Raw genomic sequence first — 27484 nt, forward strand, 5'->3', positions numbered from 1 at the left:
GTGCATGTTGTACATCCAGAATTTTTTTTCTGGAAGATTTTATTTTTGCACAATGCTGTTTTGTGGTTCCTCCTATTATATCTTGACGATACTAATAGGAACCACAGAAAGGATTTTTGTTTTTCTGGTAGAGCCCTTGACTGCAGCAAGTCTTAATGCCAGCTCCCAGGCTGCTATTAAAGTTGCTGCATTACAATGAGCACATTGGCTGGTAATAGCTAATAGCCTCCTCTACATAGATGAGTGCTATTTGCTTTGCACTGGTTTTGGACACACTGATCCCAGCACTGCATCAGGTGTAAGTTAGAGTGTCTGAAACATGTGTCCAATGGCATGCTGACCTCAGTGCCCAATATTGTATCAGCCTGACAATGCAGTAATATTTTTAGAGTAGTGCCTAGTGGTTAGAACAGTGGGCTAAAACCAAGATAGAGTTCCAACTCCCACTGATGTTGCTTTTGACCTTGGGCAAATTACTTCATCTTCCAGTGCCTCAGGTACCAAGTTAGAGACTGATGTACTAGCCTATGGCCAGTATGGGCAAAAGTTTTGCTATACCTGCTAATGATCTGAGCTCATTATAGCATGCATGGCAAAAATCACGAGACATTTTTCACAACTAGGAGCTTCACACACACTCCTAGCCCAGGATCAACAGCAGCTGAGGGAGTTAAAGGGGGCTTACATTCTGTGACCTCTGTGCATCGGAACTTGACTGGTGATATTAAAATGTACTGCCATCAGCACATAGGCCATAAATGTTAAAAGAAAAACCAATTTTCAAAAGCCCTGTTCCTAGGTCCTTCACAATCCATGAAAATGTTAATTTGAGATGTCCACTCTACAGTCTTCCCCCCAATACTTACCTCAGTGAAGGAGTTGTCCCTATCTCCAGAAGATAATCTCAAATTGCTTATGCTGTACCAGCACCAGGTTTCAAAAATGGTACCAATAGACCCTCTGAGCCCCTTTGCCATGTGTGAGAGATGGGTGCATGTAAAAGGCTTTACAAACCTAATTCACAAAGATCACACCTGTGGCAGACCCACCTGCCTCTCAGATACTGGTTTTACAGCAGTTTGGCAACAGAGGAAGCTCTCTGAGAACCTGGAGCAGAAAGGATTCTACAAGAATTCTGAAAAAAGACATTTGAAAGTCTGTCAGACTAAGTGACCTCCTAGGGCAGAAAAGCCCTCTGGGAAATATAGTTCAGGTATAGCTCCAGTTCACTTTCTAGGCAGGGTTAATTGAACACTGAAGCTGTAAGCTGTGTCCCCTATCGGACTGCCCCCCCAACTCACAGACCCCATCTTATTGGACCCAAACTGTAGAGGAAATAAAGTCATGTAAGATTTATTATACAAGTGTAACCCTTGGGTAGTCCTGGATAAGGCCCCAAGAAGCACACCTCAAACAGTATTTTAGTTACAGTCTTACCATTTATGTAATTCAATCAGAATGTTCAAGATTCCCTAAGCAGAGGAAAGAATGATCTTTAAGGGCCTATGCATTGTTTCAAATCAAATCCCAAATTTAAAGTTTTTGCAAACAGAACTGATAGCACTAAGTACACTAAGTATGCAAACACTTCCAACATAAATTGTTTAGTTATCAGTAAGAGTTAATGAAATGTGTTTACAGCTTTTGATGTTCCAATATGTTATAGGTTTGTACTTTTCTTCTCTCAAATAAGATATCTTAAGTCAATTCAGTTCCACTTAAGTCAAATTTCTCTTCCTTTTTAATCATTTAGGGAAGTTTGTAAGCTCCCTCAATTGATAGGACATACTCATGTTAGTAAATGTAGTCATAGTCTTATAGAGAAAAGCCCCAGTTTGTCCTACCTCTGCATTAATCCTCTTATCCTCGCCTCCATCCATCTTTAATGATACTAGATATATTCTCTCTCATCTCCTTGATAAGATAGTGAACCTGAGGTTGGGTCCATGAAGGCTCCTGCTCTCTACTCCTTTCTCCCAGAATGATTGAAAATTCATTCTTACAGGACTCATTACAGGGCACCTGTTCTCTCAGATACCACTTCTCTAGTTGGCATACACTGAACCCCTGTGCAAGTACTCCAGCATGTTAGAAAAACAAAAAAAAAAACAAAAAACTTAAGGGAATCCAAAATATGAGATGAGGGTGGTTGAAACCATGAGGACCATGTCTGGAAATCTGGTAACTTGTTTCCTGGAAGAGTAGTTTTTTCGACAGACCCTTCAAGAGGAAAAAGCTCTCTCCATTTTGAACCAAGGTTTTATTCTAAGATAGCATGAAGAGGTGACTACAGAGCATAACATTGGAGGGGTGGCGGGGGGAATAAAGACTGCTGGGGGCTGACGTAGTCTAAATGGGGAGAGGGAGCAGGTGCATGACTGGCTGTGGAACAAGACTGCTGGGCTAGGTAAGGAGAAGAACTGGGGAGCATGGCTGCTGGGGACTGTAGAAGGGACTGATGAGCATGACCTGAGGGGGATTCTGGATGGAAAGACCAGCATGGGAGCATGTGTATGGGGAACCAGAGAGGGGGCTGTGCTGTGTGAGAAAAAAAGAGGGCGTATGAGAAATCATGTGAGCATGTTTGAGACAGGATAAAGTTTGTGTGGTCCTCTTCCCCATGACAATCTCAGGGTGACCAGGAAACAAAAAATTCCCATGCATGTCAAGCAAGATTTTTATGCTTAAAAAGTTTAAATTGAATGTTTGATGTATCTGTTCTTTTGAAATATATTGTTTTTGGGAAGTGTATAAACTGAGGTTTAAGTTATTAAAAATGTTCTATTCATCACCGATCTGACTTCTGAAGGGAGCCATGTAGTTTTAAAAGCTTTCATACAATATTTAGATTCATGTATTTTGTTATACAAGCTTTTAGGCAGCCTGACATTCTCTTTTCTCCTGTGTAATATTTGCATTGTTTCCTTTTCATAGATAGTGTTGTTGCTGGAGCCCTTTTGTTATAGGAGACTTACTATATTGTAATTCCTTATTCATGCCCTCGAGGGCTAAGCCCACATCTAGTACATATTAAAATGGACATAATGCCATATAGGTTCCAAATACCTACTGTGTCTTGGGGAGAAGGAACTGAATGAGCAAGACTGATTGCCCTTCTATAAAGGTCACTGCATGCTACTGCTTGCCAAGAGTAGAAGCCCAAACTGCTTGCTCAGAACTGGGAGAAGAGAGGGAGGTAGCCAAGAAAGGGAGGTTATCAGCAGACGGCCCAGGAGAGAGCCAAGAGCTGCAAGAAGTGATGCATTAGTAGGATAATTGTTTATATATAGGGGCAGTAGCTAGGGATGTGCATGTGTTTGACAAATTAGGAAATTTGTATGATTTCCTAATTTGTCATGGATCGGTAAAACAGACAAACTATTGCTTTTTCCACAAATTTTCAGAAAAAATTGTTTTTCGGTTTAGCGCGCGCTAAACTGAAAACGATTCGCCATGAAAAAAATACCGAACCACGGGAGATACGAAATCAAAACCGGAAAAGATTCCAGCATCCGATTCACATCTCTAGCAGTAGCTGGAAGTCTAGCTGCAAGGAGCTAAATGAGCCTGGAACTGAAAGGTTTAGGGACTGCCTGGCTGGAGTCAAAGGAAGTCTGCCGAGACCTGGAATGTACAGCAAGAATGCACACAGACAACTAAATGTTGGGAATGGTATAGTACTGTCCAGCATCTGAGGAGACAAAGGAGAAAAAGCCTGAAGCTAAATTTCCACCCCTCTGTGTGTGCTTCTAATGAAAAAAGTCAGCACTGCAGCAACTTCAGAAAGTAAAGCCAGCTATGGGTCATGATACAGAAGAAGCTGCTATGCTCGATTTCTCATCACAGTGGCTCAATATCATGAGAATTAGCTTTCACACAGACTATATGAAAAAAACAACCCACCTTATATAGACTAACCAATTCATTGAGGCATGAACTTTTGACAACAGAGTCCACCTGCCTCTTGTGTGGTGCAGAGGCTATATTTATGATGACAACGTTATCCTTGGTGAATAATGCAGTTTAGAGGTGACTACTTATGACAGTGTCCTATTGCAATAGGGGGCAGGTTCAGAGTTGGGACATAAGTATATACTAAATTCTGCAGCTCTAATGAAGTAAGACAGTGACAGAGTCAGCTTATTAAAGGTCTCATACATTTAATTGGATTTTCTCATAGTTTAATAGTTGAACTGAAGGCATTTGTTATCCAAATGGTGAAAAGTTACAAATATTACAGATTAAAGATAAAAGCACTGGGGCTTTATAGATGATCAGGCAAACATGTAGAAGGCAGACATTCTTTGGTATTTTATATGAAGAAACAAGCAGGCTTTAGAGTGGAAACTTATTCCCAAGGGATCAGAGGCCAAGATATTTTCTGTCTTCAGTCAGCTGCACTCTACAAAATTAAATACAGTTTGTAAGATAATTTGCAATGGTACAGTAAAGGTTTATATTATCTAGAAACAAATTCATAGCGAAGGTAGAATGGCTTCTAGTCTAACCATTTCCCTGATAGCAGATCCTTCCTAAAAGGATATTGAAAGATTTTTTTTCTTCATTTTTAATTCAGATAGTTAAGATTATGGTCGATACAATAAGGTGCAAAGTGAGCATTCAGTGGAACACAATTTTACCCTCAATTGTACGTGCAAGTATTACTCCACATGCAGCAAAATATTTTATGCACAAAATGTATGTAAAAACTGCATCCTGCTTAGTGCCCTTGCAGAGAAATCCCATGCCAAAGACAACAACTTTACCCTCCCCCACCTTGGGTTCTTAGAACTGAAAAATGTTACTCCAGGTTACAGATAGAGAAAGTGATTCCAGTACTTTTGTCAGTGAGCAGAAGCTAAAATTCTGACCCTGAGACATGCAATCGGAATTTGTGTGCACAAAGCATGTTTTCTGCGCATAAATTTGCTTTCCTCATTCACGTTAGACATAAGATACACAAAATGTTTTTGTGCACACAAGTCAGTAATTGAGATTATTTTTCCTTGTGTGCATCTCTTTGCACTTGTCCACATTAAATTGCATCTGCCATTTAGAAGCCCAGTCTCCTACTCACAAGGTTTTCCTGCAGTTTCTCACAATCCTGCTGCCCTGTGTGTGTTAAAATTCTATTTTGCAGCATATTGACATTACCTTGGTCTGTCACTTGCAGAACACAGAACTAAGAGTTTTACTGAATGGTGTGTTGTCACCCCTCCTTTTCCCCACATTTCTAGTAGTCTGTCAACTTTAATCCTGCCCTCTCCTGAAATGTTTACAACCTGCCTACTCCTCCCACTTTGCAAGCAGAGTACAGTTCTGGGAGCAGAGGAGAGCTGCGTGGCCTGCTAATGTGCTTTCTGCTGCTTAAGAGGAACAATTTTAAACACTGGCATTCTAACCAGGTAATTAGGTCTTTACACACATGAATGTCCCAGACCTGCCCCCTGAACTGTAAAGATGGACAATGCTTAGCTCTTGGGAAGAAGAGGAGTGCTCCAGCTGTGATAGCTGCTCTTTCTTGAGACATGGAACCAAGAGTAAAAAAATAAAGCTTCCCACTAAACACTCACACCAAGGGAATTGGACTCCTATTATAAATTCCCCCTATGAGAGGGATAAACCCCAGCATAAAAGATGGATCCAAAAACTCAACAAGGCCAGGAGCAAGCAGTAGGCTATACAAGTCCTTGTGCTTTGTTTGAAAAAAAGCACTGGCTGAATAAAAAAAAAGATATATATTTCAGAGGCATCTCTACTGTTTGAACTGTGAAGTGCTGTGCACAGATATGAGAAATGTATGCATTCAGTCATGCCTGTGGAGCATCTTGTGAAGAATCTCTCTTGTAAAACAGACCATTTTTGGAACCAGAGTTCCCTGTACATATCCTGATCAGTCCAGACTGCTGGGTTATGCCTCCTTTCTAGCAGATGTAGACAGAAAAACTTGAAGGGCACCCTCTCTTAACACGGTGTGCCACCTGCACCTCTTCAGTATTTCTGTCTCCAGCAGAAGGTGGTGGCAGAACCTACGGTTTTTTATTTTTTTTTAAACTAATGGAGGAGATTCTGTCTTTTGGCATTCCCTTGTCATTGTTAGATCAAGCAAGTTTAAGTTAAAAAAAATAATGGACACGGAAAATGTTTTTTGCAGTGCCGATCCTAGTTAAGGTTGAGCTCAGGGTTGGGGGCCCAGCAGCTCGTGGACTTTGGGAGATGACAGCCTGACCGGGTGAGTACTGGTGGTCTGGTCCCTCCCCTTTGGCCGTAGCCTCAGATGTGTCATTCCTCTGCACAGGCTTAAAATAAACTAGAGAAAAAAAAAGTGTAAGGGTGCGAGCGGATGATTATTTTTACCGCATCTTGCTTTAGTTCCTGCTGTTAGAGGCAGTTTTAGTCCAAATTTAACCTTTTTGAGTGGAGACATATATTCATACAGGTGCCTGACTCTGGCCGAGTTTCGCCCCGCTTGGGGCTGCCTCAGGGGCTGTATTCGCTTTGGCTTGTTGCCCATGTAAAACTTTGTCCTAAAACCCTTCGGCAACTACATTTGCAGGAGAGATTAGATAAATTGAAGGTTTTTCCTTAAGCGAATTGTTGATATATAGAAAAAGAGAACCTCTCCATACAGCCCCTGAGGCAGCCCCAAGCAGGGTGAAACTTGGCCAGAGTTGGGCACCTGTATGAATATATGTCTCCACTCAAATAAAAGGTTATATTTGGACTATTTTGGTGTCTAATCCATATTGTTGACCAAACGGTGTTTTTAGACAACCTACCCTCCTGTTTCATCAGTCCATGCTTTGGCTGGGCAGCTGGGTGCTCCTGCGAGTTGACCGGCCCTGTCCTGCTTAGTGTGGGAACGGTGGCCATCTTGGATGGTTAGTCCTGAAGGAAGTTGCTTCGGTTTCTACGGACACCAAGACAACAACTATCCCAGTCGCAGGGGCAGCAGCTCTCAAAGATCTGCAAGACTGAAAGCTCGAGGTTTTTTGAAGTTTCAGCTGTGGGGGGTCAGGGTGGCTGTGTGTAGCAGCCTTATGCAACGTGCGAGCCTGAGGTGGGTTCAGCAACTCCTCAGTGCCAGGGATCTTTCTCCCCCAGAAGTGGAGCGTTTGAAGGCTGCGGTGGTGTACGCTGCTGATGCCTTATACAATCTTCTTTGGGTATCCTCCCGGACCATGGTTGCAGTGGTTTCGGCCAGAATGCTGCTTTGGCTCTGCAACTAGGCAGACTTCTTCATAATCCCAGTTGGGGGTGGCTCCCCTTTTAAGGATAAGTTTTTCTTCAAGGAAGATCTGGAACAGCTAATCAAGTCCTTGGGGGAAAATGAGGTGCATAAGCTCCCGGACAGACCCAGGGGGTCCAGGAATTTCCCTCTCGTGCTAGTTTTCAGGGTCAGCGCCGTCTGCGTCAGACTAGGCCTGCATCCGTTGAGCAGAGGCACCCCTCGGCAAGGTCACAATCTTGGGCTCCTTTTGTGGCCGCAGATCCACCTCAGATGGGGGCTTGATGTTAAGCAGGTTCTCTTACGGTACCTCGAAGCCACTAATGATTTTCAGGTTTCGTATCTGTTTGTTCTCTGGAGTTGCCCCAACAGAGGCCATAAAGCCTCCAAGACTTCAATTGCTCGCTGGCTGAAAGAGGCGATCGCTTCTGCTTACATTTGTGAGGAAAACCTGTTCCAGAAGGTCTCAAGGCGCATTCCTTGTGTTCACAAGCAACGTCCTGGGCAGAGAGCCAACTTGTATCACCGCAGGAAATCTGTAGAGCAGCAACGTTGAAGTCATTACACACTTTCGCTAGACATCATCATCTCGATGTCCAAGCTCCAGTATTCGGAACTTTTGGCAGTAAAGTCATCTGAGCAGGACTCTCCAGGTCCCACCCTAATTAGGAAAGCTCTGGTACATCCCAGCAGTCTGGACTGATCTGGGTATGTACAGGGAAAAGAAAATTGGTTCTTACCTGCTAATTTTCTTTCCTGTAGTACCATGGATCAGTCCAGATGCCTGCCCTTTGAGGTGATCTAGTATTCACTGGAGTCTGCTCATTTACTTTTTTTTTTCTTTGTTCTGCAGATATTCACAAGTTTTACCAATGACAGACAGAAGGGTTTATTCCTGTATATAATTAGGGTTGCTGTTAATTGGATCCTTGCTTGATCTACCTATTGGTATTCTATTGTTCTAATCTGCTTTGATAATCTTAGTAATAAGAGGCACAGGTGGCACACCGGGTTAAGAGAGGGTGCCCTTCAAGTTTCTCAGTCTCTATCTGCTGGAAAGGAGGCATAACCCAGCAGACTGGACTGATCCATGCTACTACAGGAACCAAAATTAGCAGGTAAGAACCAATTTTCCTATTTGGAGTGGTCTTCCATTATTTCAGTTTCTGACTGAAGTAAAACTAGGAGTGGTCACCCTTGATGCACCACACCTGACTGACCAAAGTAAATCCTACAGACACTCAGGACTTTCAATGGACCAGATGGTTATGAATAGTTAGTCTAATTGCTCAACAGCTGTCTGTTTTTCAATATCTAATTCTAAATTAACTGAATTAAGAGACTGAAGTACAACATGCTCCCCTTTGGACATATTCAGTGTTTACTTCAGGGATCAAACACAAAAAAACAAAAAAAAACAAAACACGCAAACAAACCCTAAGGGATTGCTTTATTGCCTGGGGTTCTACCGACTGCAGTGGGAAGAGGATCATAGAAGGTAAGTGAAACAGCAGTGTGGCTTCTTCATCATACAACCTCAAGTTTATGAAAACCCCCACAACAAGAGAGGTTTGAGCATGCTACCATTTAAGTGAAAAGGAGGAAAAAAAGGGGGGGAGGGAGGGAGGACAATGCAGCTGTGTACATGAGCCGCCAGCCTAGGAAACAGAATGAAATTGAAAAAGTTGTTAGGCCCCTTAGTATGAAGGTACTTAAACTGACCATTGAATAGATTCAAGGGTATTCAGACATGTGGGTACCAAGTTCCCAGACAACAGAGGGGCAAAGACCAGGCAGGATAGCGGGGCATGCACATGGTCTCTGTGGGCCTGCCTGGGTCTTGGCCTTTTGGCTGAGAGGTGACCCATACGGGGGTCAGACAACAGATAAAGCAAAAGCCAGGCTGAGAGAAGGTGACATATCCAGGCTGGTTACAGCACATGACTGGCCATGAGCTTAGCTAAAATCACTTGTGCTTGACAGATGGGCACCCAGATCACTATTAGGTTTCCTTGTAGATGTGTTATGAATATTAATTCTAGTTATATTGTTTTATTGCATATTACCTCAGTCTTTTATTCATACTGTTTTTTCCATGTTTTTGATTGACAGCAATAACAATTATAAGTACTAGTTATATTTTTGAACCTTCTCAATTAGGTTCTCTTAGACTACTATCAATGCCCTGGTGATGCCAATCAGTAACCATAGATTGAATTGTAATCTGCCTCCTCTTGTTACATAATTGCTCTTATATGATCTGATTCTCCCTTTAATTTCAGGACACTATGGGAAATAGTTTGATTGATGGATTAATGTGTGTTTCATTGTGACTTGTATACCATTCTCCGTTTGAGGCATGCTATTGCTGTCTGTATAAATCTGAAATGCAAATAAAAAAAAGTTTAAAATAAGTCACTAAAAGCTGAGACTGCGGAGGGCAAGAACCACTGAATGCTAGAACAGACATGAGCCTAGTGGAGCTGTAAACCCAAGCTAGAGAAAACCTTCCTACTGAGGGAGGAGAACTGAAGGACTACAGCAGGCCTGGAGATGGAGTGGTTCCACCCCCCCCCCCCCCACTTGAGTGAGGTGACCCCAGCAGCACAGAGGTGGAGTCGGGTCCCTCAGTGTTGGCACAGACCTTTCAGCGGAGCGGAAGGAGACTGTTTAGATATGACATACACCCCCGCCCCAGCCAATCAGCCCAGTTACATTTGTTCACATGGGTGAGACTTTGGATAAAGGGGGATGACAATGCTTGAGTAAGTGGGAACACAAGAGGTCCCTTCTATTCCATATGGTGGTATACTGTGGGGGCCCCAGCAACCCTAAATTGGTAGAGAGGTAAAGATACTGCTAGCCTTGTTCACAGTCTCATCCGTTTTCCTGGGGTGAAGGGAGGAAAATCCCACCCACTAACACCTTCTTCCCTAGGTGGAGGCACCAGGTGCCAAGAACGTGAGGACAGATGGCGTCTGCCCTAGGGGGAGGTTTCTGCCATCCTGTGAGGTAAGTGGTCAAGGGGAAGTTACATTTAGGTTTTGTTTTTTTTAAGCTATGAGGGCTCATTCCCTGCAAGATATTTGAAATACCTTGCCTTATTCAGGCCCAAGCATGTATATTTAAGTGAGCTGATTAGCATGCATTTGCAAACTAGTCTGCTCATTACTAAATATAATGAAAAAGCAACTTGCTGAAAATAAACAAACCTGCTGAAAATAAACAAACCTTCAAAGGGGCGTGGGATAAACACTGTGGATCCATAAATTCAAGAGGCCGCCAATGAAGAGTGGGGGACTCGCCAGAATGATGGCTACTGCCTGGAGACAATACCCTTATTCAATAAACATACACATGGTTACTGTGACTCCAACATCACTCTAAGCTTCAACAGCAAGAGGAAATATGGAAAAAAGGATTTGCACTCACAAAGAGGGGAGTAGCTGGCTTGTTACGGCGGTTACTACCCCAAACCAAATGTGCCTGATACTTCACTTTCAATGCACATCCAGCATGGCTCTCTGCTTCAACGGCATGGGAGAAAGACTGATACATCGCGCATGTCCAGCATAGCTCCCTGCTTCAACGGCAGGGGAGAAGAAAAACGGCCAATAGGGGCTGTATGGCATAGTCTGGGTAAAACAGATGGGAATGGGTGTAGCTTGCTTATTGCGGCGGTTACTACCCCTACTACCCCTGACTGATCTAGCTGGATGTTTCACTTGGATGCAGCTCCGTCACTGCTCTCTGCATTGGTGGTGGGGGTGGAAGGGAAATAGAACCAGGAGCTAAGAGAGACAGATAAGTATGAGAGAGGGGATGTGTGGGGCTTGCTGGGCAGACTGGATGGGCCGTTTGGTCTTCTTCTGCCGTCATTTCTATGTTACCTGATTTCAGAAGAGCAGTGGATACTAGGGAGAGAGGGGAGAATATTAGGTGCTGTGGCAGAGGGAAAAGGCTGTATAGTGTGCCAGAGCCACTTCCAGAGGAGGGAGTGGTGTGCTAAAGCTGCCACCAAGGGGGAGGGCACCAATTTTGTTTTTCCATATAGGGCACTAGTTAGCTGAGGGTAGAGTGAGGACAAGTTCTAGGCTGAGTTCTAAGTCCTGGAATTATAGCTGCAGACCAAGGTCTGTATTGCAATGCCTCTTCAGTGTCACATCCCCCACCCAAATGCTGCCTACAGTGTGGCTCCAGTCTCAACCCCTCTCCTGTTCCATGCAGGCTGAGAAGGGGAGTCAGCAACTTTCTAGGATTTCCATGAAGAGCCAACATTTTATGCACATTGAGTGAAATCTAGAAGTTCCCAGGTATGCAGACTCCTGCAATCTATGTTTGACTCTGGTGGTTGTATACACACGCACTGGGAGTGTCCACTAGATCAGCGATTCTCAACTGGTGTGTCGTGGCTCCTGGTTGTACTTCCCTTTTTCCAGCCCCCACAGGCCAATTGGAAGGCTCCTCCCTGCAGTGGGAGAAGGAAGAAGAGAGGAAGCCTCTGATTGGCCGGTGAGGCATTGCATAGCCCAGGGGTGGGGTGGTTTGAGGGTGGCTGGAAGGAATGGCAGTGTTGAACCCCAACCAAGCAAGGCCGCCACTGGAGCCCATCCCCATGGTAGCAAAAAGCCGCAATGGCATTGGAACCCATCACTGCAGCTAAGGAAGAAGAGGTTTGGCAGCGAGTACGAATGGGTGAGTGCATGTATATATATATAAAAAAAGTGCATGTGAGTGAGAGAGACTGAGACTGGTTGTGGTTGCTAAGGAAGAGGACAGAGCTTCAGCAGCCCTTGCTCTTCTGGTGGGTGCTACTGGCCTAGAAGGGAAAGGAATAGGAGAGTTGCTGGAGAGGGTAAGTAAAGGTGGTTTTTAAGGTTATTTTTCTTGATTGCCTGCCATTTGAATTATTGGGTATTATGCGGTCTGCTGTTTTGAAATATTGATATTTGGACATGTTTTAATCATTTTTATGAGTTTAATTGTTGGGTGTTATTCTGTTTAGTAGCTGTTATGTAACATTTTCAGTATAGCTTTACATTATTTCTGTGTGGGGCTCTATAGTAGCTTGGCTTATTCAGTTTCCCTAATAGGAAGTGTATTAGTGTTTAGGGCCTGGTTTAATGTTTATAGAGTTGCCTTTTCATAGATACGGAATACACTCAAACAGTAAACCCTAATACAGGTGTAACTTTGTGCAGATTATTGCAGATCCTGGGACTATTAGCTGCTATATTTCTCTTTCCATTTCTCCAGGTTCGCACTGCATGCAGAGTGGCTGTTTTTGTTTTCCATTCCAGTTTGTCTCCATATTTGTAATTTTCTGTACTTGAAGGTCCGTTCTGGGTGTGTGCCCATGGTGAGGTATTTAACTAGCATGTAGACATTTGTATCAATCTTATTTGTTGTGCTTTCTCAATATGATATGCGTTAGTGGTAAATTAGTCTTTTCATAAGGAAGGCTATTGTGCCTGGTAGTAAAGGGGAGTTTGTTTTGCTTTTACTGAGATGTCATCAGAACATCTTTTTTGTATGGCAAGTTGTACAAGGTAATGCCCTAGATCTGCTCTGCACTCATTGCTGGGGAGGAAAGATGAGGATTCCTGTGAATGCTGATTGCATGTTTACATTTAGCCCCATGATGGTCACATGTGAGAACCATCTGTCAGGTGTATCCCAGCCAAAAAAAGGATTGAGAAACACTGCATACTATACTGTCTTTCTCCTAGGACAAGTAGAATGGTAGCCTTCACATGGGTAATGTCAGATGGAGCTTGGCATTGAAAACTTCATTAGTATTCAGCCACAGTATATCATTTTTGTTCTCTGGCTGAAGAACCAAAAGAGATGGGAGACCAAACTTGTAACCTATCCTGGAAGGATGTGTTTTGAAATATGTTTTGGGTTTGTATAACTTTTGGTCTCCTGCATCTTTTTATAGGTTTTGTGTAAGGCACAAGGAGAACAAAGGCATATTGTGTCAATCCCTCCTTAAGATAGACATATGCATGCAAGTTCATTGTGCTGGGGATTACCCATGGACAGGCTGACCTGCAGAAAAGGGAGTTCAATGTGCCAGTCTCTTCTATAGGTTTCATGGTGTGTGAGCAAGTTGAGTGCTAGAATGAGTGCATAGCTACATTAACAGCTCGATATTGTAATGTGCAGTTGGAGATTCCCCGTCTGTAACCCGCTGTGGGCGCACAATTCAGACGCGCAAGGCGATCCTGCGATACAGTCTCCAGTTTCACACGTCCTTAGTGCTTCTTGAAACAGACGCGTAACCCTTTCTGCACCCAGCATGTATATGATATGTAAATGAACAAATTAGCTATTCCCCTCTGATACTGTGACGCGTGCTCCGATTATCTCCTTTGTAACCTGCTATTTTGCCGCGTCCTTAACCTGTTAGTTTACCGCCTACCCTCTACCTGGTGTTAGTGTGGTGTTCGAACAGCTACGTACCGGACTGCACCATATGTATATATAGATAGATTTCTCTCTCTCTCTCTCTCTATATATATATATATCTATATCTGTCACTTTCCGAATCCCCCATCTCCACACGGGCGGGCGTGCGGTCATCTAGGCGGCGGCGGGAGCCGGCAGGTGGGTGGGCGCCGTTCATCCAGGCGGAGGGAGCCAGCGGCGAAAGCGGCCTCCGGCAGCCCCCGCCGGCAGTGAATGCACGCCCGTGCGATTTCGGCGCTCAAGGCAGTCACATGCCGTGACGTCAAGCGTTGTGACGTCATGCCTTGAGTGCCGAAATCGCACGGGCGTACACAGGTGTGCATTCATTCACTGCCGGAGGCCGCTTTCGCCGCCGGCTCCCTCCGCCTGGATCGAACGCGCGCCCACCCGCTGGCTCCCGCCGCCGCCTGGATCGAATGTGCGCCCGCCGGTTCCCGCCAGTAAGTTTATTTATTTTTTTTTTTTTACACTTTATTCCCTTTTGTTTTAATTTTCGCCCTGCACCTTGCTTGGGGGGGGGGGGGGGGGAACCATCCACTTCCTGGTACCTGTCATTTCAAATGTCAGTTGAAATGACATTTGAAATGACAGGTACCAACGCACCCAGGATACTGTATAGGCGCTGTATTAAGCGCCTATACAGTAAAATTGGTTGCGCGGGCCTAACGCTTCGCAGATGTGGCTTGCATTTGCAAGCAATTTACATAGAGTATTGAGCGGTATGTAAAGAGAACTGTGCGTGCAGGGAACGAGGGTGCGCCCGGCACTGCTGCACTCTAACGCGGCCTTACAGTATCTACCTGTAAGTGAGCAAGAGAACATATGACTGGTTGGGAAGGGAGATGGTGGCATGTATGATTGGAGCAGGATTAGGCAACTCTGGTCCTGGACTAAAAAAAAAAAAAAGTCTGATTTTCAGGATCTCCATAATGAATAGTAATGCACAGCCTCCACTAGATGCAAATATACTTCACGTCATAATGTACTGAAAACCAGATCTTTGCAGCATTCCAGAACTGGAGCAGCTTACTTCCAACTTAGTGTTAGGATGCTTGTTCAGCAAATTGGCTTTCCAAAGCTGGGAAAAAAATACTGCAGTATGCTACAGTGATACTGTGTCTCTAAAAGCCAAGAGAAATGACAAACTATAGTTCTCAGCTTTTTCCTGAGTCACTGTTGTATGTTTGAGTGTAATACCTACACTGAGTGGTAAGTAGTAGAATTCTAATCTAATAGAATCTGTGTAGCACAAGTCATTACCCATAACTTTTCCATGGGAGGAAAAGCAAATACATACAATGGTGGAAATGGAAGATCAGCCACACTTCTGCCTGCCCCAAGAAGAGAAGATATTTGTGGAGGCAGGGAAGTCTGCTAATGGACAGCACAGGCAGGTTCTACCTCCTGCATACTTCCCAATATCTTATTCAAAACCCATCCAAATAAGTGTTGGAAAGTTTGAAGACATCCAAAATAATTGCTGAATAGTCATTTTTCCTTTATGAAATCTATTGTATTTGGGAAAATCTGATGATCAGCCATTTGCCTTCTGGAAGTGAAAGCTAGTGAGGCGAGGGGAATGCATTGACCTGTGCATCTCTAAATGAGGTTTTAAAGCACTTAGAATTGCAACTAAGTATGTTAAAAACATTAAGCCCTGGGCATGGCCAATTGCATACCTACATGTCACAGCAGGGCTCCAATAGACTGCAGCATTACTTCAAGCTTTCCATTGTCATACAATGAAGTCAGATCCGAACATCCACCAATGCATTTTTCTCCAATATACACACGAGGAACCTAAAAAAAAAGTAGATATGCATTTATCAAAATGGCAGGCAATAGCCGACTGTACTCTGGTCCTAGTATATATGGCTACTCACCAGAAAAGTCATGATGCCATCTCCACTTGAGAACAGTGGAATGTCTTCAAAACAAACTAAGATGACTGAAGTGCATTCACAGGACTATGAGAGTAAGCACTTCCTTACATCATGGCTGCTATGGTCAGTTTCCCATTTGGTAATATTGGTCACATGTCAACAAGGTGTTAAGAACCTCATTCATGATGTTTGCCAGGTCAAACCATACAACTACCTCAAGAGTTTGAACATATAACCTCACCATATTATAGCCAGTCTAATGGGAAGGCAGAATCAGTGGTTAAGAGACTTATCAAGAAAGCCATGTATGGCAAAAAAAAAAAAGATCTTTGAAAAGCTTCTACAACCACACTAGCTTCCAGTTGAAAGCAAGAAGGTTCAAAATACTATGCTTGGTCTTCAAAATGTGTGAACAAGAGCCCCAGAATCTTTTTCCCCCTCTTCAGGTGACCTCCACTCCCAATTGGTCCTTCTTTCTACCCTTCTGCTTGCCTCTGGAAGACTATCTGTACTAGAGTTTGGGTACCAAAAATCTGGAACATTATTAATCTTATTCCTTGAGCCCTGCTACCTCATTCAATTAAAAACCTACATATACCCCACAACTATGTGAAATTTACCCAGGCCTTCCCTGCCAAAACCTGTCCATTGACCTAAATGCCCAACTTAAATAAGGTCCACAATGCCAACTGTGAATCAGATTCAGAATATATTATTCAAAATGATAATCTCAAACTAGGGGGCAGATATGCAGGATCTAATATGTCATTAAGTCACACAAATGTTTAGACCATCAGCAACTGAGAAAAAAAAAAAAATACAAAAACTGCATGTTTGGTTGAGCTACACTAAAAAAAAAAACACACAACACACCACCCACCAAGATAGGAGCAAAAGCTTTATTTGGACAATGAAAAGCATTGTCCAAGTGGCATTTGGAAACAGGATTATGTAACATTGCAAAGGAGGAAACATTCTAATTTGGAAATTAAAGATTCCATTCCTGGAAATTCCACACTCACTCTTCTTACATAAGGATGCTTCGTGTATATACATTGCAGGGTAGCACAGACCAGTTATCTTCCTAGGTAGTGTATATTATAACTTGCCTGTGTCAGTTGATCTATGTTGGCCGGACAAAGCAGATGCTTACAATTCTACTTTCTGAACACAACTGTTTAAAACCCATATTAAAAAAAACCAAACAAAAACAAATGCACCAATGGTTAAACTACTGCTAGACAAGAGGGCAGAGGGTGTATAAGGGGTGAGATTTGTAGGAAGTGCATGCCTTTTGCACTTTTTTGCTTTGCTTGTTCCCTGGTGTAGAAGCTAGCAAGAGTGTTGAAACACACCCACGCTTTTAAAATGAACACACACACCTGCAGCTCCTGGGATGCCGGGATTTTATTGGTGGGGAAGAAGCCCTTAGTGCAGTGATGGGGGAGGCACAGACATTCAAAGTCACCCATGTCTCAATGAGCAGTCTTATTCCTCACTGTGGAAGAGTTTGATTGGCTGTAGAGGCACCAAAAGTCACAGCAAGGAGCCAGTAATGGCATTTAGTGGGAAAGCATTTACTTTAAAACTTAAAATGAAATCCATGACAATATTGCGAAGTCATAACCAGCAGAAGAAAGTAATTATTGCAGATGCCAGACAATGTCAACTCTAGCTCTGTTTTCCTTCCACTTAGAGGGTAGGAAGATTCTTCTTACACCAGAAACTGACAAAAAGGAGATTAAAAACCTCCTGGTTTAACTGTAGATTTAAAACGTCACAAAACCCAGTAGTTCTGTCCCCATAAGTTACTGACTGCAGGGACAAAGTGATGGACAAAATCCATTCTCTCCTCCAGCATGGGGTATGGTCCTCACTGTTGGACAATGGTCAAAACACTGTTGCAAAGCTACTTCTCTCCAGTATTCTCTGCCCCACTGTCAGTGGGTCAATACATTGAAACTACCATGAAATCCAGCCATTTCAGAAAGGGGTGAAATGAACCTCCTATTAGAGAGACTTGTCAAAAATGCTTAAAACCTCTCAAAGCCTCTCAGACTCTTCTACTACTCCAGCTGCTTCCCCTGGTGAGCCATGAGGCTTATCAGACATCAGTACCTCCAGGAAAACCCTCCTACTAAAGATCTCCCTACACCAAGAGGATCCAGAGTGAATCCCTCCTGAGCATAATCTGCTAGGATATATTTTAGTAGAGGGTGTCCTGGGTGCATGCCCCTACCGTCACTGCAATTACTGAAATTGAATTGAGAGGGGGGGGGGGGGGGAATATAAAAATTTGGAAAAAAAGTGTCCCAGGTGATTGCAAATGAAGAGTTTGTGGTGTCAGCCTGAATTGAGAGCCCAAAAGAATCAGGAGGAAACTGCCAGGATAAAAAACAAAACCCACACAGTCGCTGCACTGATGGAAAGGGTAATAGTCCAATAGAAAGGGATGGCCTACAACTTGTTTGACCCTTAAATTTCACATTCTTCAACTATAATTAAAAATCTAAAAAAAACTTTTGTAATTCAAATGATTTGTGCTCATTTACAATACTACTACTTTATATGTATATAGTTTTTGCCTACTATCTGAAGGCAGCTTGTGAAATTGCCAAGTCTGCGTCCATTTTCCTCCCTCCACAATAATCTCTCATGTTTGGTGTCCTTTCCACCCCAAATTTTCAGGGCACACCTGGAGGTCTTGAGAGTATGCTAAGATTTCTTTTGCATCTTTGTATGCATGGATGCTCACATCCCAGAAAGTAGTTCTGCATGGGAACTTTTTTTATTATTTAAAAACATGGTATCAAGATAGTGGGGACTTTGGTTTCTGATAGTCACTGCAGGGATTCCATTATGGCAATGACAAAAGACAAGTTCCCACTGCATAGTATCACATTAAAATATGAATGCTCATTTTTAGACCATTTTTTAAATCAAATTGTGTACAGTAGAATATTAGTGTTTATTTATAATAATCTTAAAAAAAAAAATAGGACTTATATTTCACCTTTAGAGGCAACTGGCCCAGGAATCCAATATGCTGTTTGCTGAAGGTGATTCATTGCATCCCTAATAAGCGGCACTGATCACCATAGAAGAATGTGTACAGAGTCATGACCTGCAGTCACATGTTCTGTTAATGTGTTGTGGATGACAGGAACTCAGCACTATTAAGGCAGTGTAGATGAGGTTTAAAAAAAAAAAAAAAGTGAACAAGTTCCTGGAGAAGTCCATAAACTTATATCAAGTTGATTTAGGAAATAACCACTGCTTATTACTAGCATGGAATTTAGTGTTTGGGTACTTGCAACCTGGATTGGCTACTATTGGAAATAGGATGCTGGCCTTGATCTGACTTGGTATGGCAATTCTTATGTTCTTCTCAAAAACCGATAGTCTGCCAGGAAGCGCACACTCCTTGATTCTTACCAGAACCAGCTTTAGGGTACATGGTGCCCTGGGTGAAAAGTTGTTAATGGCATCCTTCCTTCCCCCCCTTCAAGACTTTTCTCCATGCATTCTCTGGTTCCCTCTCTCCTCCATACATTTTTTTTTCTTTTCCATCCTGGATCCTCCTCTTTCTTGCTTTGTGTTACCATTCCAAATTTTATCTCCCCATCCTGTTCCATGTACATTGTTCCTTCTACACCTCACTCCATGTAGGAGTCTTTCTTCCTGTCCCCGTCCCTCCCCCCCTTCCCCAAATGTAGGGCTACACCTCTTCCTGTCCCTTCCAGCAAGTCAAAAAAATGTAGGCCTCCCCTCCTTGAGGGGATTTCCCTCTCTTCCTTGGGCCCCCCACTGGCCTGCAGAGTAGTGCATCAGTTTTGTGGCGTGATCCATGAGATCATGCAATTTTACTGCTCGTACCGCGAGACTGGCTCCATGCTATAGAGGAAGATCGTGTGCTATTTAAATGCCATTCCTCCTGCTAGATGGCATGTTATAGGGACGGGCAGATCCTGCCCTGCTCAACAAGCAGTGCCAGTGGTGCCCCTTGTCTTATAGCACCTCAGGTGACCACCCAGCTCACACTACCCTAAGGCTGGCCTGATTCTTTTAAGAGGCAGATGTGCTAGGACACCTTTTTTCTTTTGCAAAATTAAACTGCCTGAACTAAAAAAATAAAATTAAAAAAAGTCACTGAGAATCTTATAGCGTTCAAAATTCTTTCCAGATTAGATTCAGAATGGTGGAAATAGGTAGGGAAATTAGAGGCTGGGGATGGGCTGAGATAGGCTGCTTATGAAAAGTCCTGTGGGCAACATCAATACATGGAAAGCATGGGCCACAGCATGAACAATGCATTCGGGAGAGGAGAATTTTATAATCTGAAGCTGAGCCCATAGTACAAAGGCTCTCATGCAATTATAAGCTTTTGTTCCCAACCAAAAAGAAGTTACTACCAACATGAAGGCAGAAATTTGAGAACCTAGTTAAAGTTTGAAATATAAAGTTTTGATGGGTTTGACAAATGATGCAAGCCTATGAATGTTTTTCATCATAGTTACTTTGTTTTACAAAGATGCTAATATTTTGAGTTGCCAGAAATTGTAACTGTTTCTAGTTGCTATTAGCTAGCTAGAATTCACATTGAGGATCATCTCATCTCAACTTGCTTTTAGTTGGCTAAGCCGCCCCCACATACACACACAAAATTCCCTCCCCCTCAGCCAGCAGGCACTTCCCATACCACCTCCCATACCCCCAACAGAATGAAAGCCACACGGGGCATAGCACCCAATTTCATCCTTCCAAAAGAAGGAAATGCCATGGGTCACAGCCCAATGATCCCCTCCAAGCAATTGAAATGTTTAAAAAAATAAAAGGCCGCAGCTCTGGGCCCCAATGTTTGCCCCTGATTTTTTTTCCTGGGACACGTGCAAGTGTGTCTTACTGATGTGCAGAGGGGTGTGAACCGTCTCTCCTCCTCAAGAATCCTCTCCCTTGCCTCTTAACTCCGATTCCTATCCAAGCATCCTGTCCCCTATTTTATAGCTCCCTCCATCCCCATCCTAGGGGAGAGGAACAAATGAATTGGGTGTGGGGGCCCAATCCTGGGAAGGAAGCGAGAAGTCTTGGGGCAGGAGTCCTAGGAGACTAGAGACAGGAGAGCAGGGCTGAGGCCTTCAGTTCTGGGAAGGGAGGCATGAAATGCCAGGGTTTATAGTGTGCTTTATAATCTACCTGGCACAAAAAAAATAATTTTTTTTGGAGTAACATTTCCATGATATATTGTGCTATTTTTGACCAAGTCTTCAGAAATCCTTCAAGTATTGCACTGTCACACACATTGTCTAACAATCTGTCTCACATTCACCAGCTGCATATTCCTTCACCACAGTGCACATCCTTCCCCATCCAGAAACAGCTAAGTAATCTTAATGAGACGTCTTAATTGGCCTTTCCAGGGGAAAGTTTGGGTAGGATACAGGCTCAGATTAGGCAACACTGCCTTAGGCACCAGAGCATTACCGACCCTATCAGAACTTGGCACCTTTCTTCGTCTTCCAGGCCCTGTCTGCACTGCAGCAAGAACTTCACACCTAAACTGAGCAGGGGACTTGTACACCAGCACAGACAATGCTTGCAGATCTGGCAGTGCTCCCCACCCCCTGCTCCAGCATGGGCTTCCTGTTAGCAAGGAAACCCATGCTAAGTGTGGTGCGCAGCAGAGCCCGCCAGTATGCATGGTCTGCCACGTGCTGACACCCCCCCCCCCCCCCCCAGTTTTGGGGGGCAGTTTTTGCTGCAGTTCAGATGGGACTTGGAAGACTAAGATAGGGTTGGCAAGCCTAGAGTTGGAGGGAGGGGGAAAGATTATGGGCAGGGGATCTGCACCTTTCGATTTCTGGAGAAAAGGTGAAGGTGGATGCTCCCCCTTGCACCCTCTGATGATTTCTGGGATGGGGGCATCTCCTCCCCCCCCCCCCCCTCAGAAATCAATCTTAAGTGAAAAAGCAGGGGACCACAGCCACACTAGTCATTGAGAACCTTGCAGCTTGTGTTAGGCAGGCACAGAACAGGGAGGAAAAGCAAAACATCTCTCAAAAAGACAGAAAACATTCAATACCTTCCAACATTAGAAAAAAAAATTCAGTTCCTGCAATTGTTTGTTCAGGAATGTACTTCACTAGTAGACAAAAAAAAAAAAGAAGCCACACCCACACACTAGAGGACTAACCAGAAACCATTAATCTTCACAACTAAAGTAACAAAAACCACACTTCATGAGTGCGATAATGGGAGCCTACAGTGCTGCTCCATTTTGCTTTACACGCTATGTGGGTGTGTGTCGGGCCTCCTCTAAAGAGTTGCAGGCTCTTTTTGCTCTCGCTCTCCACCAAAATGTATCTGCTTCACCCATTCAGCAGCCCTCTCACCAATGCAACATTCAGTTGAGTGGCAGTATCCTATCAGACAGAGGACCAATTGGACGAGGAAGGCACCCCCTTAAGCGAACGCCTACTCTCCTGTGTGTGTGATTCACTATTCAAATTAGGCCCGGCGGTAAAAACAGGCAAAAGGAGGTGCTAGGGACCAGAGCGGCGGCTGTCAGCAGGTTTGACAGCTGACGCTCAATTTTGCTGGCGTCGGTTCTCAAGCCCGCTGACAGCCACGGGCTTGGAAACCGGACGCCAGCAAAAAACTGAGTGTCCAGTTTTCAACCAGACAGCCATGGGCCAACTTCAAATTTATTTATTTATTAAAAACTTTTGGAAACTTTCGGGACCTCCAACTTAATATCACCATGATATTAAGTCAAGAGGGTGCACAGAAAAGCAGTTTTTACTGCTTTTCTGTGCACTTTCCTGGTTCCCGAAGAAATTAGCGCCTACCTTTGGGTAGGTGCTAATTTCTGAAAGCAAAATGTGCGGCTTGGCTGCACATTTTGTTTTCTGAATCACGCGGGAATACCTAATAGAGCCATTAACATGCATTTGCATGTTGCGGGCGCTATTAGGTTCGGGGGGGGGGGGGCGGGGGTTTGGATGCATGTTTTCAGCCCCTTACTGAATGAGGAGTAAGGGTAGTGCGTTGAAAACGCGCATCCAATAGAGGGTTAAGTGCGCGCTCCGGAGCGTACTGTACTGGCCCAAAATGTTAGTCCTGTCCCATTGCATGCAGGGATTCAGTCTTGTAGTCTTACCTTTCTTAAAGAATGCCAATAGAGAAAACCACAACTGCAAGTCCCTGAATGCAATGGGGTAAGCTTTGGGCAGGATCAATCCTGTCCAGTAAATCTGGAGCCAGTTGGCACCCTACCCTTCTCAGCATGGCAGTGCCCTGTACAGGGGTACAAGTCAAACTCCTATGGCCACCCTGGTTGAAAATGTCTATATAATCCTCTTTCAGGGAGAAGTGATGATTCTAAAGGATTTATTTATTTTAAGTATGGGCTAGCTCCTCCGTCCTTACCCTGACTCGTTTTCCTTGGGGGGGGCCGGCAAAAAAAACAAAAAAAAAACCCAGAAAAATTTGATCAGCTGACTTATGGATTTGGCATGCCTTAGTGTCCTGTATATCATGTGTATGTTCTGATTCTTTAATAAAGAATCTTCACAAAGCTGCTTGCTGAACTGTGTCCAACAAAGCTTGTGCCAATACATGCAGTTGCAGGCTAGGTCAGCAGAAAGTGAAGGTCATGGGAATGGCCCACACAGGATACATGTGTGGTCTGTATGGAAGTCAGTTAGAAAGGAAAATACAGATTATAGATAAGAGATGATCAATGTCTTCCTACAAGTCGTGGGGAGGTAGTACTGAAGAACGAACATTTGGACAAAAGAAACCAGAAAAAAAAAATTGGATATGACATGTAAGATCGTGACATAGGCTAAGCCCCCACCCCCACCCCACACAAAAAATTCCCTCCCCCTCAGCCAGCAGGCACTTCCCATACCACCTGTGCACCCCCCCGAACAGAATGAAAGCCACACAGGGCATAGCACCCAATTTCATCCTTCCAAAAGAAGGAAATACCATGGGTCACAGTAGCCCAATGATCCCCTCCAAGCAATTGAAATGTTTAAAAAAAAAATAAAAGGCCACAGCTCTGGGCCCCAATGTTTGCCCCTGATTTTTCTGGGACACGTGCATTCCTCCTTCCCAGACACACATTGTGATTGGCAATTGTTTACTTACTATAAACAAACATTTTACTAAATTTCTAAAGATTCGGAGTCTCATGTCTGGTATATTGGAGTAAAAGCCATATACTATGGGGAGGGGATACCCTCTGGACAACTGTGTGTTACCCTTGCTCTTCAGGACAGACACCTGAACAGGCAGGAGTCCCTGGATATATATATATATATATATATATATATATATATATATATATATATATATATATATATATATATATATATATATATATATATATATATATATAAGTGTTCAAAATAATATTTACTGCTAATGACTATAAGAATAAATGTAAATACAGTGTTCAAATTCATCCAGATTCCTCTTCTTTGGTGTAGTGCAAGTTTAACTGATGCAGCCCTCTGTGGAAGTGTCCCTTCATACTGAGACTTGAACTAATAATCCATCCATGTGTGGGATGAATGTGTGTTCCAAGGCTGCTGGTTTATCCTGACCAGAGCAAGTGTCCTGTTTCCCCACAGTACCCGATTTCTAGATGGACCCCGAGGATCTTCACCTGCCAGAGTCCCTTGTCCCAGGGTGGAAACTGATCAAGAGTCTCCAGATGGTCTTCTCTGCTCTCTTCTTCCAAAAAAATAAAGTTCTTGACCCTCCTGGAAGAAGGGCTGATTATGGAAGAGGTATTGCAGTCCAGCAAAAATACTTCATGCCAGAAGATGGAAGGACTCAATTTTGTCAAAAATACTGAATCTTATTCATAGGTCTCCAACATCTTGTAGGGACAAAAGCATATACAGATTTCCCTCCTGCACCTCCAGAGGGTATTTCAGCTTCCCAGAAGGTGCAGGTGAACAGCAAAATTCATAGTTCTCAACTAGAAAGACTTTCTAAATCCCCCTTCCCTCCATTCTATCAAGACTGGCAGGGCTTGTCCCTAGCTTTGGAGAGTACACTGAGCATGCATCTGCACTACCTACCTTACAGATATTAATCTCTCAGATCTCCAGATAACCCTAGTCCCCAAAACCTTAATTTTAGTTATCAATATTACAGGCTATGCTTTTCAATACTGCATCTCCCCCAGAGGCTTGTGGGAAGAGGGAGTCTGTTAGGCATTGGGGGGGGGGGGGTATACTGTGAGACTAGGAGGCAGTGCAGTTTTGATTTTCAGAAAGAAAGATGTGTGCTTAGTGTGCTCTCCAAAGTTAGGCTTCAATTTAGCAAAAAGGGAGAGGCCCTACCAGTCTTTGAGATATAATCTGATTGAGAATATTATTATATACACACACACACACAACCTGAAGCCTCCTTTCTCCTGTTTGCACAGACTTAGCAGAATAAGTCAAGAAGATATGGATAATTTGTTTTAGACTATCATTTACACCCCCTTTTCTCTTTCTGCTTTTCGTTTCACCCCTAGAGAGATACTGTTATTTAAAGTATTTGAAAGCTCCTCCTACTTAATTAGTCCCACATTATACAGCCAAAGTACAATAAGCCACTACAACTGACCTACACAGATCATCCTTTCTATAGTGCATACTAGACGAACACTGTGTTGTACAGAGACACAGAGTGGACAATCCCTGCGCCTTGCAGTTTAGAACCTAGTCAAGAGGACAAGACACAAAGAAACAAGAGGCTTTGAGTTGAGACTGCAAGGCCAACTCTGAGAAGGGATAGAGTGAGGATAATGAGTATTATCAAAATGTTGGATACAGAGCTGCATAGAGCACAGAAGGCTGAGGGGCTGTCACAGCCTTCAATCTGCAGCTAGAGACGCTTTTTTCCTAATCATTTCCCCATAAGAAACATAAGTAGGGGCAGAGCTGTGAAGCTGCCCAGACTTAACTCCCTGCACTTCACTCAACCCCCGTTTATAAGCCAAAAGGGTAGCAATACAAGCAGATGCTAGCTATTCTAACACTGGTTTTGGTTAGATGAAGGGTGATACTGTTTAAAAGGACCTCTTATTCATACACACACCTCCTTTTGCTGGAATTTCCAATGAAAATCTGCTAAGTTAGTCCGAACACAGACTTTTCTGAAGCCACTCCCTGCAGTTTCCAGCCTTGCTCAAAATAACACAGACAGGACTTCTGTCTATATTTAATATATAAACATGCAAGTGGGCTCAATATTTTATAGGCAAACGATAGCCTCGTCCTCTAGCGGTTCTAGCAAAAAGGGTATAGAGACTTACCGTCCTCTCTCCAGTTGTCTGTAAAAAATAATCCTGTATGTTATCCATGAGCTCCATGCCACTGATATCAACGAACTCTAGATGGCCAGGCTTAAAACCATATTTAGTTAAAATTCCCTTTGCTGAGACGCAATAAGAGCAAGTGGGCTTGAGAAAGACACACACTTTGTCTGCCTTGATTTTACTGACCACGAAATGCTGAGCCATGATGACAAACTGCTTTTGTGTTGCTCAGAAACGTGAAGTGAAAGCAGTCTTGTCCTAGAATGGAGAAATCTGATAAGAGCCAAGCAAGCCAGAATGCCCTGCCCAGAGGCGGAGATAACCACTGAGAGGAAGGGAAACCGAGTGCGAGAGATCATGTCACAGGTGGCAGCATTTAAAGCAAAGAATAAAACACAATTTTCTACAGCTGGTCCTGGGGTGTCCCTTAGCCAGTCTGATTGTCAGGCTACCCACAATTAATATACATGAGATAGATTTGCATACAATGCAGCCAGTGGATGCAAGTCTACTTCATGCTTATGTATTGTGGTTATCCTGAAAACCAGACTGATTAGCTCGGGAGTACTCCAGGAGCTGTAGATCTACGTTGTATGCGTTTGGTTCTTTAATGTTGCTAAGCATCCATTTTGGTTCACTTGCAAATGACTAGAGAAAGAGAACTGAGTGAGAGGATTATATAAAATAGGAAAAATATTCCCAGGTCTGGTTTTTAGGATAATATGCAGGTAACCCTACCTAGGGACACTAAAGAGCTTTCTATGGGGTTCCTGCTCTCCAAGCTTCAGTAAAAGGTCAGAGAGCTTTGTTCCTGCACAGCTCCTGCAATCTGCAAGTATCTTTCCTGTTAAGGAGGGGTGGGAAGAGGGATTAGATAAGGTTTCATCTATGATCGAGTGATAGGATGATGTAGATAGGGTTGGATAATAGAAGGAGCTGCAGCAGTGTCTCACCACCTGTGCAGCATCTGAAGGTGACCCCAAGAAAAGCAGGGGTTACATACACATTGGTTTCTTACACCAAATGCATACAGACATGTCTTTTAAATATTAATTATGGATATAAAAAATATTTAACAAGCAAGCCTTTTAACAATGCTTTCATTAAACTTTTCACAATAGCACAGATAAAGTTGTGCTAGTCTCAGGCACATCCAGTAGATGACAGAGCTACCAATAACATCATTCCAGTCTCCTAACGTTCCTCCTTTTCTATAACTGAAATTGTTATACCACAAAAATTAACACATGCAACAAAACATACATGCTGTAATAGTATCTGCAATATTAACTTGTACAAAGAGCCCTCTTCAGAACTATTTCAGAAATCTGAATATATATATATATATATATATATATATATATATATATATATATATATATATATCTTTCCAGCACACACAGTCCTTCAGATTTGAGGGTATCTTTATTATTCTAATTCACATGGAGCATGGTGTTGGTGGCATTTTTTCTATGGCTGTGCTTGGCTTTCCTGTTTCTTTGGTAGCCCTAAGGAATCTTCTGTTTTGCCAGTGGTGTCCTTCTGCCTTCACTATGTAAATAACCACCTCTGCAATTAAGT

At 43.3% G+C, this 27484-nt stretch overlaps 1 protein-coding gene across 1 annotated transcript; it reads right to left on the bottom strand.

The window, feature by feature from the left end:
* Positions 1–4262: 4262 nt before the first annotated feature.
* Positions 4263–26255, bottom strand: GLRX (glutaredoxin). Its single transcript, XM_029572980.1, has 3 exons — positions 25901–26255; positions 15383–15499; positions 4263–4402 (listed from the first exon to the last, which is right to left on the bottom strand). The coding sequence occupies exons 1-2, from the start codon at positions 26105–26107 to the stop codon at positions 15386–15388; spliced, it is 321 nt and encodes a 106-aa protein (XP_029428840.1). The 5' UTR covers positions 26108–26255; the 3' UTR covers positions 4263–4402; positions 15383–15385.
* Positions 26256–27484: the final 1229 nt, after the last annotated feature.

Source organism: Rhinatrema bivittatum, chromosome 1 (assembly GCF_901001135.1).
Source record: "Rhinatrema bivittatum chromosome 1, aRhiBiv1.1, whole genome shotgun sequence".
Classification (NCBI taxonomy): domain Eukaryota; kingdom Metazoa; phylum Chordata; class Amphibia; order Gymnophiona; family Rhinatrematidae; genus Rhinatrema; species Rhinatrema bivittatum.